The 16,078-nt window shown below is 41.7% G+C and overlaps 5 protein-coding genes across 5 annotated transcripts; 2 read left to right on the top strand and 3 right to left on the bottom strand.

The window, feature by feature from the left end:
• Window positions 1-30: 30 nt before the first annotated feature.
• PICMEDRAFT_15257 (hypothetical protein) lies at window positions 31-1,432 on the bottom strand. The gene has a single exon (XM_019160738.1). It carries the CDS (start codon window positions 1,365-1,367, stop codon window positions 120-122), a length of 1,248 nt encoding a protein of 415 aa, XP_019018390.1. The 5' UTR covers window positions 1,368-1,432; the 3' UTR covers window positions 31-119.
• A 263-nt stretch (window positions 1,433-1,695) lies between these two features.
• On the bottom strand, window positions 1,696-2,040 carry PICMEDRAFT_71366 (hypothetical protein; the record flags this gene model as incomplete). The annotated part of the gene is made up of 1 exon (XM_019163904.1): window positions 1,696-2,040. The coding sequence occupies one exon, from the start codon at window positions 2,038-2,040 to the stop codon at window positions 1,696-1,698; it is 345 nt and encodes a 114-aa protein (XP_019018391.1).
• Window positions 2,041-2,199: 159 nt separating this feature from the next.
• On the bottom strand, window positions 2,200-5,436 carry PICMEDRAFT_10287 (hypothetical protein; the record flags this gene model as incomplete). The annotated part of the gene is made up of 1 exon (XM_019159658.1): window positions 2,200-5,436. One exon carries the CDS (start codon window positions 5,434-5,436, stop codon window positions 2,200-2,202), a length of 3,237 nt encoding a protein of 1,078 aa, XP_019018392.1.
• Window positions 5,437-9,404: 3,968 nt separating this feature from the next.
• On the top strand, window positions 9,405-10,793 carry PICMEDRAFT_15259 (hypothetical protein). Its single transcript, XM_019160739.1, has one exon. The coding sequence runs from the start codon at window positions 9,523-9,525 to the stop codon at window positions 10,687-10,689; it is 1,167 nt and encodes a 388-aa protein (XP_019018393.1). The 5' UTR covers window positions 9,405-9,522; the 3' UTR covers window positions 10,690-10,793.
• A 226-nt stretch (window positions 10,794-11,019) lies between these two features.
• On the top strand, window positions 11,020-12,992 carry PICMEDRAFT_15260 (hypothetical protein). The gene has a single exon (XM_019160740.1). It carries the CDS (start codon window positions 11,100-11,102, stop codon window positions 12,939-12,941), a length of 1,842 nt encoding a protein of 613 aa, XP_019018394.1. The 5' UTR covers window positions 11,020-11,099; the 3' UTR covers window positions 12,942-12,992.
• The last annotated feature ends 3,086 nt before the right edge of the window (window positions 12,993-16,078 follow it).

Genomic DNA, 16,078 nt, shown 5'->3' on the forward strand with positions numbered 1-16,078 from the left:
ACTGGAAATAGCTCATGCGCCACATCACGTGCGGGAAAAACGTAGTTTCATTCCATTATTATTAAATTTGAGATTTGTTTCTATAGCGTTATAAAAGATGTCCTGGTTTACGTACGAACTTACCAAACCCTAGCGCCCGCCAGGTTTTTGGATGAGAGGTCTCCCAAATCTTTGCCTTTGCCGCTAACCTTGTACTTGTCCAAGAGTTCGAAGTACTTGTCGAACAAGAACGAGGAGTCCAGTGGCCCACCTTTAGCCTCTGGATGGAATTGCACAGAGAAAATAGGTCTCTCTTTGTGCATCATACCTTCGTTAGATAAATCATTCAAATTGATGAAATATTCTTGGTAATCAGAAGGTAGGGTGGTAGCATCGACTGCGTAACCATGGTTTTGCGATGTAATGTGGCACTTGCCCGTTGTCATGTCCAGTGTTGGAATGTTGTGTGCTCTGTTACCGTATTTCAACTTCAAGGTTTTTGCGCCTGCTGCTAATGAGAGTAATTGATGGCCCATACAGATACCCATAATTGGTAAATCAGGTTGACTTTTGATGAGATCTTTCAAATTTTCAACTGTTTCAGAGCAATATATTGGATCCCCAGGTCCGTTTGAGATGAAAACACCATCAAACTTATCGGCGACCTTATGGATTGGGTAATTATAAGGAACAACAGTTATAGCAGCGCCTCTTGACACTAAGCATCTCAATATATTTTCCTTTGCACCACAATCAACAACAAGAACGTGATGTTTTGCATTTTTAACGGGAATGTGGAAAGGTTCTTTTGTTGTGACCTTGCTAACCATATTAACTAAACCTGGGTCGTAAAATTCAGCGGAAGAGTCATCTCCGACACTTAATCTTGCTAAACTAGAACCTTGCTCTCTCAAGTATGTGACCAACTCTCTAGTGTCAACACCAGTTATTGCAGCAACACCTTCCCTTTGGCACCATGCACTCAGGGACTCGACTGCCGTCCAGTGAGAGTATTCTAAAGCGACATCGGTGACAACAATACCAACACACTGGATATTAGGAGACTCAAAATACTTCAGTAACGTGTACTCGTCACGAGCATTTCCCGATGGAACACCATAGTTTCCAATCAATGGTTGTGTGAAACAAATGATTTGTCCTCTGTACGAAGGATCAGTCATGGATTCTGGGTAACCAACAAGAGATGTGGTAAAAACAGCTTCTCCAGAAACGGTCTTTGGAGAACCAAATGAAAGACCGTTGAACACAGGACCATTACGAATAGTAAGTTTTGCTGGGTCAAGAGTTTTAGCCGATGACGACGCAAATCTAAATTGAGTCTTGAGCTGAGAACTTAGTCTGGTTTTCAAGATGTTGAAGGCTAACATTTTTGTCTACTGGAGCAAATATGCTTTTTTCCAACAAAAAATTAAGAGCTTAGAAAATCACAAGGTTGAAAAGAGAAGTCTTGATTAATTGCTAATTTAAAGGAATGAAAAAAATTTGCAGTATCGTCCACTGTTCGCCAGAATAGTGCTGAGTCATTGAAAAAGCTCCAGCGGACCGCGCTCACGAGTTACCGGATTCGGTAAGCGCGCTAATCATACATCGCAACTTATTTCTGATCTTTTTAGCATAACCATAGGGCTATCGGTATCTTTATTATACAGTGATAAATACAGTCGGTTGCGATAATGAATATTTATTGTATTCGACTCAGATATCAAATACTCTTTTTAGCAATGTTTTTGGATCATACACCAAGTGTGAATCGGTTATTACCTTCAATGCCACCATGTAAATATCATCCAGCCACACGCATCGCAAATCCTTACCGGAGGACTTCAACATTAAGATTTCCTCCAGCAAAAAGGCTGGTCTAGTTTCGGATGTTTTCTGATACTTCTTACTTGACCTCGTTTCTTTGTACTCAACAAAAACTTTTTCCACTCTTTCCCTGGTGAATGGATCGGTGTAGTAAACCCTCTTCATGCCGTAAATATGTACCAATCTCCAACCAGCACTTCTCTTGGTACCTTTTATTCTAACAAGATTTGACATTGTTGATTTGGCTTCCGGTTTAATTATTACCGAATTCAGCTCAAAGCCTTGGACTTCTTCAACTGTCGTACATTGGTCGAATGTGATGGAATCCACAGCATCAAACAAAAACCTCTTGGAAAATTCGTCATACTTGATTTTTGATCTAGCAGGGAGATCTCATAAATCAACTTCCTCGCAATTTATAAATTGGTATGCTGGATAATCTGGAACTTTGTATTTATAAATCTTCATACAGTTGTATATGTTCAAACACTTTATTCGATCTTGCAAAGCACTATGATCAACACAATTGTTATTTGACATATCTTGGAAGTTTTTAATAGCTTGTCCCATATGGCAGCTAGATATTGCAGTGTAGTCTCCAACGTCTTCCCATTTCTCATATAAATGAGACATATAGTGTAATGGTAACGAAAGAATTAGATTCAATTCCTTAAAGGTATCAAATCTAGAAAGATGCTCAATTTCCTCTAACAAGTCACGCAAACCTTCTCTGAGATGTGGAATTTTATCTCTTGCAATTTCAGAAGAAAATAATGATCCTATATATGCATTTAATTCAATGAGTAGAGATAAAATCTTGAGTTTTGTTGGTAAAATTTTCCTCAACTTTTTTGGTGTCTCAAACATACCACTGAAATAAATGTAAAATAAATGAGGGAACAAGGCTTGCAAGACCTTTAGGTCCGAGATAGAGGTAAACGAAACTTTTTCTGATTGAGGGTCAATAAGTTGAAGCAAAGCATTTGGATTATCAAGGACCTTGTTTTGAACAAGACTATGATGAGTTTGCAACAAGTTCTGCTTGAATACATCATACAAGATATCGGAAGAATCAGATTTGAAAAGGTGTTTGGTCAAATCTGCAATGGATTGGAAAAGTCCTTCCAATATCCATTTTTCAGCATCGACTAAAAGACAACGATTACAATTGAAATATTTCAAAGGCTCTAAAAAGAAGTCTTTCCGTAATGGCCGTTTCTTAGTGTTTGTATCCAGCGATACTAATCTTTTGTCGTCAGAAATACAGCCGTTGGGGTTGTGCTCGGGATATCTTTTGGAGCCATAAAGAGTTTGATATTCAAAACCCGTTTCATCACTTAAAGTGCGATATGGTGCTGCACAATAAACACACGGGTATGTAGGGCTTGAACATGATATATCTAGCAGGTTACTATCATCATTTAAACCATTTGTCATTGCCATTGACATTGCAATCTTAACGTAATATTCATGTCTGTTTAAGCTTACTCGAATGGTGTTTTCTTTCAAGTAATTTAGGTAAGCAAATAAAGGGGTCATCAACCTTTTGTTCCATTCTTTGCTATCATTCACATCGCATGCACAAGCTAAAAACATGAACTCCGGTTGATATCGTAAAAAAATTGGAAGTTCGTTGAACACAAAGTAAACCGCACTCAAGTCTTTGCTGTTAGGCCCGCTACCTTTTATTTTAGGGGTAATCATGGTTAAAGTAAACGCAAAATCTATCTTGTTTAGATCAGCCTCGATAGTATCTCTATAAATCTTTCCATCCTGTAAGAGGCTCATAGAGCTGCATCTATCTTTCATCATTTTAGAGGGTCTTATCGTTTTCTTTAGGTACGTTCTTAATTTTTTATTCAGCAATATGGATAAAATATGATTATTGAATAACTCAACGTTAAACGATAACCTCGTATGCGATATTGAAATTGGAGTGTTGGTAACACGATGAGTGGTGTTACGTTGCTGACTATTTCCGAAATTGTTTTGATCAAAAGGACAAGTCTCAGGAAGTGGCTTTAGCCAGATGAATCTTTTACAACTGCAATAGTTAATTGTGTAAGAAGACTTGGCAGCATTCCATGCTTGAAACAAATCTTCCTTTTGCGCATGTAAATCTTTTTCGTCGGCACCATTCATGATCTTTTGTAATGTTGTTTCTGCTGGGTTCAGACTGCCTGATGGCAAAAAATATTTTGTTCCTGAGAATTTTTGTAACTGTGTAGTGTTCAACCTTGAGATTATATAATTTATGTCTGTGTCTATGGCATTTTTGCCAACAAGATTCATCAAGTTGTCAATAGATCCTTCGGTATTATCGCTTTCAAAAAGTTTTGCTGGGACGGCATCTTTTTGTTCATGAATCTGTTGACGAGGAAAGCAATCAATTAAAGTTTCTTCAATATTCAAATCATAAGTTTTTCCTCGATATTGATCAGGATCATACACTGTATTCAAGTTATGAACAGTTGCATAATCAACATACTCATTATTTATTGGGCTAATGCTACTTTGTCTTTCTGAGGCATTCATGAGGGAAGTTTCATTTTGTTGCTCAATCGAAAAGGGATTGATATAGTTTACATCTTCATTTGCGGGAGCGCTTTCAACGCTAGGCAATCGAGAGGGCTGGATATTCAAGTTTGGGGTATATATACCCATATTTGGAGCGGCCGGTTCTGGCGTATGTTTTTCTCTCGTACTCGTATAATCATACGTCACTTTATTTTCAGGTATGTCATAATTAAAATTGTTAAGGAAAGCAAAGTCATCTATAAGTCTGGGATTAGGGGGTTCAATTGGATGGCTTATGTTGTAATAATTTAGCTTATATCCAAAATCTGTAGTTTCATCTGCTTTAATTTTCTGATAACTGTAAGGATTTCGTTTTTGAATTGGGGGGCTATTTTCTTTGTGCTGCCTTTCTACAAAATTGTTTGCATTCTCGCTGTAGAAAACATTTTCTGGGGTAAAAGTTTCTGTATTATTACTGAGGTTGGCGTCCTCAAATGTTTGAACGCTTGAAATTGACGGAGACACCTCGGTTGATACGTAATGTCTTTGGTGTTGAGGCTTGGAAACTCTATTTTGAAGCGTATTTGGCTTGGGCTGGTAATGCATGGGAGTACGGGGACTTGGGGTTGTACTGTTTAAGGCAAGCTGATCGTTCTGAAAATGCTGTGGAGGCAACTTGTTGTTTCCCATTTGTTGACTAGGAACTTGTGGGTAATGATGCATATGCTGTGAGTGGCCAAATTCTTCAGTACTGTTCATCTGACTAAACGTGTACTGCATGTTATGTTGAAAATATGTCTCATTTTGGTGATTGCTTTGGTCGTTGTTGAGTGTAAGCTCTGGTGCAGAGTTGAGTTTGATGGGTTCATTTTGGGCTTGCAGTAGATTTGCTTTTGCGTTGTTTAGTGTGTTGGCAAAATCAGCCTCTTGATAATTGTTTATTATCCTATCACCGTAACTTGAGGTTTCTGGGTTGATAAAATGTTGCTTCATCCCTCCGTTTGAGTACTGGTGTGCACTTGGAAGAAAGTATTGAGAGGGAAGACAGAGCATAGAGGAACCAACGAGGCAATTTTTTACTCCCAGAGGTTTGGTTTGGTTATTCGGGTTCATAAAGAAAAAGAATTAGTTAGGCTTTTTCGATGAGTTGTATACACTGAAAGTCATGGAAATAAGGGAGAGATTGGTTTAGTGCGTGACTTACTCTCCTTTACTGCTTAAAAAAGTACTTGTCGCAGTGAAGGAATAACCAAGGAAACAAGCGGTGATGGTGGACTATAAAAGCTTTGGCAATAAATGTTGCGGTTGGAAAAACCCTGCCAATGGAATAATGGGACTATATGTAGTTACATGAGAATATCCACACTGGGAATATAGGAGCTAAGGGGCCAGAATGATAATGCTGGGAATGATAGAAAGCTGAAGCAATGACTGCATGCAGGAAAGCGGTGTAGCAGTACATGGCGCATGGAGGGAAAAAACACTCGAAGTGCCATAAATTAATGTAGGGCACACTAAAAAATCGAAGGGTTTCATACCTTACTGCTCAAAAAACGCCGCTTGTACCAAATAATTTTTGACCCACCAGGTAAAGACCGGTCCAGAATAACAGTCCAGTCACGTTTCAGGATTGTCGTTGACACACCTACGTTATTCGAAGGGCGAAAGAGGAAAGGCGGAACGGGCCAGGACTCTCGTCAGCATTGTTTTTGCATCCAAACCTTCTCTGCAGTGCACATCTCTGTCGAGGCTTCGGGTACTGACGTGCCCACCTCTCGTACGAGAATGACGCTTGTCTAAACTGCTAAAATGGACGAATCTTGCTGCTGCGGGACAACGACGCGAGCGCACAGCGACAAAGTCCGTCCAGCAGCACCGGACTTTGTTAAGACATAGCTATGTGTCTGCACGACTGGGTAACTTGGTGCAGCTCTGCAAAAGGGTGTGGCTGTGTACAATATTGAGATCGATTCTTTTCTAAATCAAGCGAAGGCCAGTGAATTTCGCGCCAATGAGTTGCATGAGAGCGCCTCAAGATGCAGCGATTTTCTTTTTGCTACCGGCCGAAGCATGGCACCGGCGTTCCCCGTGGCAGGTTAGAGAGAAAAAGGAGCGCGGAGATACCAAAGCTGGTGATGCAAGCACGAGCAACACAGAGATGGGTCAAATGCCGTTTTTGGCACAAAGCAAAGAACGCATTTTCTTGTATGTCTGTAAGTGGCTCTAGGATGGCATGTAGCAGTAGTAGCACCAGCAGCGTTTAAAAAAAGGCCTTAGGGAGCCAAGACAGAGTCGCTGTTAAGCAGACCGCGTAAAGGTTGGTACTCGTCCTGGCAAAAACGCCTAACATTCCGCCGTGCGCGCCAAAAACCGAAGAGAAGCATGTCGCCAAATCAATTGTACCGTTGGTTAGGTAACCGAGGTGTCATCCTACGTTGCTTTGCATTGCATCGCCTCGCCTTGCGTCACCTCACCTTGCGTCCCCTTTTTCGTGCGGTGATATGCGTTACTGTACGCTGCGCCATGGCGCTATACTACTTTGTCAGCATGGGGAACGCCAAATCGTTTAAAACTGTGCCGTCGGACCCGAGCAGGATTGCAGTGAAAAGATCTGCTTTTGCCTTTGTGGGTTGAGGGCAACTTTTGTTGCCTTACCTAGTCCCGTGCTGTTTTGAGGAGAGAAGCGGGTTTCCCAAATGGGACAACTGCTGTTCCTAAGCAAAGGCGATTTGCCGCTCGAAAGCAGCGGTGTGGGAGTAAGGGATTCTCGTTGGGTCCCTTTCACACACGCGCCTACGAGCGCTATCCCCTTTGGGAAACCTGGCAACTGCTTGAAAGGCTGCGCCTGCGCTTGCGCCGGATCCGCCGTAATGTAGCATGCGCAGACTGCCTACTGCCAGCTGCAGGGTAACGAAGGAAACTGCGTCCGGTGATCGAGTACCTGATGCAAGGATGGAAAACCACGGAAATGAAGGTAGGCGCCGCCTCAAAAAGCAGACCAGTAATGAAAATTTTTGTGCACGGCGCATTGGGTGATCATCCTACCCTTCCCTGTAACAAGCTGCCGGTCGGCAACTTCTTTTCCTGCAAGTCAGGGTTGGTGTGGCGAGAACGGGAAACAAGGAGAAAACCGTGGAGTGCGAACAATTATTAACCTATTGTGTTGCCGGCTTTCGCCGCGAAGGGGGGTGCCATGGGCGAGAAAGGTGAGATTACAGCGCTCGGGGTAAGTACAGGAAAAAACGTTGTAGCAGAAATCTGGGACCCCAACAGTATCCCTCCATAAAAAATCATACGATAGATGGGTTGCAGAAGAGCTTGACAAGGTGGTAAAAAGAGCCTTAGAGAATAGTAACACTGGGGTACACTTGCAAAGCTCTATGAGGTTTGGGGTGTGCGGGGTATAAGATGACGACGGGCAAAAGCAAATGCAGGGTCAAGGTACAGTTGGTGAGGTCTCAGGACATTACTTTCTGTCTCACCTTCTCGGTGCATCTCTGGGTACACTGTAGCTAGCTTAGCTGTAGGGGAGAATATATAGATATGAGGGTGCTAGGCCGTCACATCAAGTAATGTAGCTAGTGAGGGTAAAAGATTCCAGTAATAGGTTGCTGCTCCTGCCGTGAATTTCTAGTTAAGCCCGTATAATATCTAATCCCCAACCGTTCATTGTTTTCTGTTGTGCTACACAAGAAGCTTTCATTTGTGGCTGAAAGTAGACTTGCTGACTATGATCCAAGCCGTGTCAAGAGGTCACCACTTCGCATGAATGAAGTGTGTTTCTTTGAGAAGCTTTCAAGAAACGAGGGGAGTGGGGACGGTGCTACCAGGATCTTTTACAAAGCTATGCCCCTTGGAGACCACGATACTTGACTCGGCTAACATTACTCCAAGTTTTCGTGCCAAGAATGGTGATATCAAATGTAATGAATAGACCTAAAGATGATTCTTAATCAGGACCATCCGTTCATGGGCTGTTCTTAGCAGTCAAGCAAAATCTTAATTAGCACTACTGCTCAAGTTTGTTTAGCATCCTCATCGCACATTAAACATGCTCTCATTCAAGAAGCTACTAAAGGGTGCTTGGTTTACCGGTTGGTGGTAGCGTTGTGTCTCATTATTTCAAAAATGGACTGACACTTACTGTGAAACAAAACATCAGCAGCTCAGTGACAAAAAGAAAGAAGCATTTGAACACTTTTCAGGTATTCGTCCATTCATGGAAGAAAGCTGCGTTTAAGCTGCAAACGAGATATTCTCGGCAACACTAGATTTACTGCAGGAAGAATGCCAACCTCATTGCACACAGATAAGCCAAGGCCTCAACCTCTCTAGCAGCAACCTATGCTATTCTTTCCAGCTCAACTGCTGGTTATTAATGTACCACTTCACAAGTTAGTTAAGTAGCAACCCAAGGATAACAAAATAGCAACAAAGCCGGTTGTGGTGGGCACTGAATATTTATTCATAGTGATTGAATTTTGTCTTCAAACTCACTGGAGAGCTTTCTGCTACTGCTGGAAAAGAGCATGAACTTGACTGGCCCCTGTAATACCATATATTATAATAATAAATTTTGTTGGTTACTCTTTCTACATACTTTGTTTCTATGTGTGATATTGGTCACGTGATATATTATGTATAAATTTTTGTGTAATGATGAATGAGAGGGTCAAAGTTTTTTGCAAATGCTTTATAGATCAACTACAAAGTTTTTTTTAGCTGATGTATTTGATGCCTTTGAAATGTTTGAGCAATCAAATGCTGTTCCCATAAATGTTAGATAATAGTGTAACGCTTGAATTGAAATCAAAACTTCCATCCGCTTGGAAGGTTCATATGAAGTTTTTACAACAAAAGAAGCTGTTGCGATGATATACGGAAAAATGCAGCTGCTGCGCCACATTACGTAAAATCCTGCGTTTTTTAAGTGTTTACGTGATGATAAACCCTGAACTTTTACCCGGCCTTAGTGCAACCCTCGCTAGAGTGGACGCAAGGAAATGGGAACTGAAAAATTTTCACTCCCGCTTATGCTCGCTGGAAGGCACCTATCCACTCTCTGGTTACTTTCTCCAACCGTCGTTAACTTTTCTTGTCACTTTCATCTTCTGTTATTTCTTCTTGATATTTTGAAACTGTTTTAGTTCTGGTTTCCTTTATCACAGCACTTAGTTCACATCAACAAGTTAATACAATATGTCTCACAGAAAGTTCGAAGAGCCAAGACACGGTTCCCTAGGTTTCCTTCCAAGAAAGAGATCTGCCAAGCAAAGAGGTAGATGTAAGTCTTTCCCAAAGGACGACAAGTCTAAGCCAGTTGCTTTGACCGCTTTCTTAGGTTACAAGGCTGGTATGACCACCATCGTCAGAGACTTGGACAGACCAGGTTCCAAGATGCACAAGAGAGAAGTCGTTGAGGCTGCAACTGTTGTTGACACTCCTGAATTAGTTGTTGTCGGTGTTGTCGGTTACGTTGAAACCCCAAGAGGTTTGAGATCCTTAACTACCGTCTGGGCTGAGCACTTGTCTGAAGAAGTCAAGAGAAGATTCTACAAGAACTGGTACAAGTCCAAGAAGAGAGCTTTCCTCAAGTACTCCCAAAAGTACTCCAAGGCAGGCGAGGTTGACACTGAATTAGCTAGAATCACCAAGTACTGTTCCGTTGTCAGAGTTTTGGTCCACACTCAAATCAGAAAGACTCCATTAACTCAAAAGAAGGCTCACTTAGCTGAGATTCAATTGAACGGTGGCTCTATTGCTGACAAGGTCCAATGGGCTAAGGAACACTTTGAAAAGACCGTTGCTGTCGACTCCGTTTTCGAGCAAAACGAAATGATTGACTCCATCGCAGTTACCAGAGGTCACGGTTTTGAGGGTGTCACCCACAGATGGGGTACCAAGATGCTTCCAAGAAAGACCCACAGAGGTTCCAGAAAGGTTGCTTGTATCGGTGCATGGCATCCATCCCATGTCCAGTGGTCTGTTGCCAGAGCTGGTCAAAACGGTTACCACCACAGAACCTCTATCAACCACAAGGTTTACAGAGTCGGTAAGGCTGGTGACGAAGCTTCCGGTGCTACTGATTTCGACAGAACCAAGAAGACTATCACCCCAATGGGTGGTTTCGTTAGATACGGTGACGTCAAGAACGATTTCATCTTATTGAAGGGTTCCATTCCTGGTCCAGTCAAGAGAGTCATCACTTTGAGAAAGTCCTTGTACGGTCCAAAGGACAGAAGAGCTTTGGAAGAAGTCAACTTGAAGTGGATTGACACTGCTTCCAAGTTCGGTAAGGGTAGATTCCAAACTCCAGCTGAAAAGCACGCTTTCCTTGGTACTTTGAAGAAGGACTTAGAAAACTAAGTTTTTCGGTTTCCAATCTGAAAGTCTCTTTGTATAGCTTAACCCAAATTCCTTTATACTTTATTACTGTAGTTATAGTGAATAAAAGGTTTCGATTGTGCAAATTTACTACATTAGTGCCGGAAAAAAGAAGTATTTCCGTTTCTCGTTGTGAAAAATGGGGGGCCAAAATACGAGGAAGTAGGCGCTGAAGCATGGTGCACGGATGGCGTCCACGTCAGTGGTTCAAATTTTTCAAGCGGGCAAAGGAGATGGAAAATTTTTGCGGTCTTTACAACTGGGCGTAGTCCCTTTTCTTCAGAGCCTTGACTACAACACTATTTTGGGGAAGTTCTTTTGAATTGTTTTTCAAATTACAACGGTTTTAGATCCTAGATCATTAAACTAGATACATCAACACATACAAGAGAATGTCTTACGTTCCTCCACACAGAAAGGGCATGGCCCCAGAATCATCCTTCTCGGAAGAAGGTTCCCAAGGTGGCTTCAGAAATGATAGTTATGGCGGCAGAGGCGGCGGCTTCGGCAGAGGTAGCGGTGGCGGCGGCTTCGGTAACAGAAGTGGTGGATACGGTGGTGGTTACAGCAGAGGCGGTGGTGGCGGCTACTCTAGAGATGGCGGCTACTCCAGAGATAGCGGTTACAGAAGAAATCAACCAGGTGAAGGTAAGTGGGTCGATGGCAAACACGTCCCAGCCGAAAGAGACACTGCTTTCGAATCAACTTTGTACGGTGAAGTTGGTGACTTGAGCTACCAATCCTCTGGTATCAACTTCGACAACTACGATGACATTCCGGTTGAAGCTACCGGTGACAACATCCCGGAACCTATCACTGAATTCACCTCTCCACCAATCGATTCTTTACTTTTAGAAAACATCAAGTTGGCTAGATTCACCAAGCCTACCCCAGTTCAAAAATACTCTATCCCTATTGTTAGCTCTGGTAGAGATTTGATGGCATGTGCCCAAACTGGTTCCGGTAAAACTGGTGGTTTCCTTTTCCCCGTTTTATCTGAATCTTTCAAGAACGGTCCTTCTGAGATCCCAGAGGAGACCAACAGATTTTCCAGAGGTAAGGCATACCCAACTGCTTTAGTGTTGGCTCCAACTAGAGAATTAGCCTCCCAGATTTACGAAGAATCAAAGAAATTCATTTACAGATCTTGGGTTAAAGCTTGTGTTGCATATGGTGGTGCCGATATCGGAACCCAAATCAGAAATTTGCAAAGAGGTTGTGATCTTTTGGTTGCAACTCCTGGTAGATTGAACGATTTACTCGAAAGAGGTAAGATCTCCTTGAGAAACATCAAGTACTTCGTTTTAGATGAAGCTGATAGAATGTTGGATATGGGTTTCGAAAACCAAATTAGATACATTGTCCAAGAATGTGACATGCCACCAGCTGATCAGAGACAATCGTTACTTTTCTCTGCTACTTTCCCAAAGGAGATTCAACATTTGGCAAGAGACTTTTTGAACGATTACATCTTCCTTTCCGTCGGTAAGGTCGGTTCCACTTCCGAAAATATCACCCAAAAGATTGTTTATGTGGACGAAGAAGACAAAGAACCAACCTTATTGGACATTTTAGCTTCCGATGAAGAAACTGGTTTGACGTTGGTTTTCGTTGAAACAAAAAGAATGGCTGATATTTTGAGTGATTTCCTCTACAGCCACAACTTACCAGCAACTTCTATTCATGGTGACAGAACCCAAAGAGAAAGAGAGAAGGCATTGGAATTGTTCAAAACCGGTAGAGCTCCAATTTTAGTTGCTACTGCAGTTGCTGCAAGAGGTTTGGATATTCCAAATGTTACTCATGTCATCAACTATGACTTACCAGGTGATATCGATGACTATGTCCACAGAATCGGTAGAACTGGTAGAGCTGGTAACACCGGTTTAGCCACTGCTTTCTTCAACAGGGGTAACAAGAACATCAGTAGAGACATGATTGACTTGTTGACCGAAGCTAACCAAGAAGTTCCTCAATTTTTGCAAAGTGTTTCAAGAGAAGGTGGTAGAAGTAGTGGTGGTGGAAGAGGCGGTAGATCATCCGGTACCAGAGATGTTAGAAGATCTTACAAGGGTGGCAACTCCTACGGTGGCGGTTACGGCGGTTCATCATATGGTGGCTCATCCTTTGGTGGCTCATCCTTTGGTGGTTCATCCTTTGGTGGTTCCTCAACTGGTGGCTATGGTAATTCTGCGTCTCGTTCATCCAACTCCTCATCTTCTCAATGGTGGTGAACGTAGTGAGTTACTTCTCACCATGATTTTTTTTTTCATCCCCCTTTTCTTTTTTTTCTCAAACTTATTACAATCCATTATTTCATTTTTTTTGGAAATTACTAAAGAAAGAGCAAGTTTTTTTTCTCAAAGTTACAGAAACGTGTCGATTACAATTAGGGTGGAATAAATTCAGTGACATTTTTACCACACTCAATTTGTCAATACTACTTTCAATCAATCACTCCATCCATCAATATTGTTCGTTTTTTTTCTCAATATTGTTTCTACACCCTCTACTTTTTATTTCTCCTTCTACTACCACTACAATATTCAAAATACAACATATCCATAGCAGAACTCAAAGGAAAAAAGAAGATCTTATCATATGGAGAAGGTTTTTTCCGTTATACTATGTGCTTTGCGAAGTACGCCCTGATCAAAAAAAGATAATTAAGTTAGACATTTACTAAATTTTTTGCTCATATTGTATTATATCAAATGCTTTGTTTTACAATATTCATACTTCATATCAATTCAGTTCTTAATCGGAAGACTTTCCCAGGGTTTCATTTATTAGCATGTTTTAATCTAATTGATTTTATTTCTTTAAAATCTGGTTATTTATCATTTCTCATTTTACTTTTCCTACATTACCAGTCTTTTGTATTTGAATTCATTTTTTCGTGATGTTTTTCTTTCTCTTTTTTTGCCAACATTTCTGCGTTGTGTTGCAATTGAATCTTTTCTACCTAGTACATCGTTTTGCTCTCTTGTTTTTTATGTTTCACTTATTTGACTCAAATATTATGCGTTTGATTCTTCACCCCAATCTACTGGCGCCCAGCGCTCTCCTGCACATAATATTCGATCGAAATAAGATCTATAATCTATTTATAGTTTTCCTTGTGCTTTTTCTATATAGAATTTCCAATCTACTCTTATTCATAACTGTGTCCCCCCGCACACCGACTGGCCGGATCCAACTTCACGTGATACAAACATCGACTGGGACCTGCTTGTGCAAGGCTGTGCCCCTGTACTGTGACGTCACATTTGCTGGATCGCTGCTTTCGGAAGGGACCATGACGACATCGACACTGGGAAAAAAAAATCCTTGCATAATTTGGCTTCTGAAGGGGGAAACGTAAAGGAAGGCTGAGGAGAAAGAGGGACGTGAGAGAAGGCGGCGTAGAGCAGATAACAATAGCGGACCCTTCTGCTAACTGGCCAAGACTTGCCCCAACAAAGGGATGGAGAGCCTGAAGAAAACATAAGACGAAAAAGGAAAAGACAGGAAAAAACGAAAAAAAATTATGGGCTATGGTTGGCGCATCGCTTTAGGCTGCAGTTCCAGTTCAACCGAGACGTGCCAATCCCGAAAGGTGTTAGAGTGCAGCTGAAGTGATCAAGATGATGACGACGACGTCGACGTTGGCACCGGCAGCGCAGCGACTACGCGTGTGTTACAGGAGGGCGTCATTGTAGTTCTACGAATCTCTCTGTCCTGTCCTCGTATCGACTTCGCAGATTGTCTTCTTCGACACAAGCACTGTTTGCAGCACACGTTTTGCGATAACGCCCGTTTCCCTTAGTGAGCGTTCTTAATTATTGCCGCTCTTTTCTTCCTTTTGGTACACCAGTTCCAGCAAGACCACACGCAGATCACCCTTGCGCACTCTATCTAAGCTACACTATACCCAGGTCGTCTGATACAAGCCATACACTCATATCCAGAACACATCAATGTTTTCAAAGGGAAATGGAAAAAACAAAAATAGAAAAAATAACCAACAGAACATTAGCAATGCAAGTACGAATAGATATCTCGGGCATCAGAAGACGTTGAGCGGTTCCAGCATTGCGTCGACACTACCCGACTTTGGAACCGTCCCCGTTAACGATGTAGCCTCATTGGGCTCCTCTAACTCCTTCACATCGTTGTCCAACGTACGTTCGACGGGTAACTTGAACAACTCAGTGCAGTGGTCGTTTGGAAATTCTTCCGAGTCCTTACACAGCATGCCCGACATGAAGCCAACTTCCAAATCTGCATTCAACAACATTCCAAGCAATCCAGGCAAGGCGAAAAGGAGAAATTTCTTTTCAAAGAAATCAGATAAAAACCGAAATAGAAGAAAAACGTTCAGTCCCTCTCCGCAACCTCTGGATGCCAATACTATCATGGAGGACGATGAAAGCGACCAGGTATTGAACGTCCCGATGTTACCCGCCTTCAATGAAAGCTCGAATCCTGACAACCAGCAGTATCATCCTTTAGATGTCGACACTGGTGTTCCTAGGCCTAGACAAAGAGTTGATTCAGGATCATTCGACCCTAATGCTATTGAGCAGAGGTATTCATCAGAATTTAGCGAACCAAACCGCCAGCCAACAAACTTTACAGTAGATGACTCTACAAATATTTTTCGAACCAATTCTAATAGGGTTTTGAAATCAACGATAGACCAAGATTTTGATGTCAACTTTTCTAAGGATTCGGAAATGCCAAGAGGAGAGAAAATTTTCGAAATTAGGAAACAAAAAAGACTGCAGCAGAAAAGACCTGTCACTTTTCAAAGCAGTTCAGATGATGATACGTCCACTGAAGGTGACGACAATTCCGAGGATGAAAACTTGAAGCAATACATACCAAATAAAGAGGCAAGTGATAACCTTTCACTAAAAAGTGATAACTCTCAACATTCTGTCAAACGTTCGATCAAAAACTTTTTTCGTAAAAGAGCTTTTTCTCTGGGCTCAGAGAAGAGCAATAAGAACGAGAAAGAAGAAACTAATGTGGAAAAAGCTGATAAAACGAACAGTAATGAAAAACCAGAAGAAAGCTATGGAACAGATGATACTAAGTCTTCTTCTCCGGCCAGGAAATCAGTAAGCGTAGTAAATGAAAAAGAAAGCGATGCAACTGTTCAAAATAGTGACGAAAGCAACAATAATAAAAAAATGGAAGAGGAAGGAGAAGAAGATGTGCATGGAGTAGAAGATTTTAATGAGAAAGAGGTTTCTTCAATTCCATCAAGTAGCAAAGGTGAACACTTTCTGAAAAACATTTTCAACCTCGATGGTTTAATAGGGCAAGGTGGAATGATGCCACATCTGAATCTGCGCTACAATGAGAAATACGGCCATGGCTACGA

This window comes from Pichia membranifaciens, assembly GCF_001661235.1.
Source record: "Pichia membranifaciens NRRL Y-2026 unplaced genomic scaffold PICMEscaffold_2, whole genome shotgun sequence".
Taxonomy (NCBI): Eukaryota; Fungi; Ascomycota; class Pichiomycetes; order Pichiales; family Pichiaceae; genus Pichia; species Pichia membranifaciens.

Coding starts and splice junctions, on each gene's coding strand:
- PICMEDRAFT_15257 (XM_019160738.1), bottom strand. CDS start 1,367: ATGTTAGCCTTCAACATCTTGAAAACCAGACTAAGTTCTCAGCTCAAG.
- PICMEDRAFT_15259 (XM_019160739.1), top strand. CDS start 9,523: ATGTCTCACAGAAAGTTCGAAGAGCCAAGACACGGTTCCCTAGGTTTC.
- PICMEDRAFT_15260 (XM_019160740.1), top strand. CDS start 11,100: ATGTCTTACGTTCCTCCACACAGAAAGGGCATGGCCCCAGAATCATCC.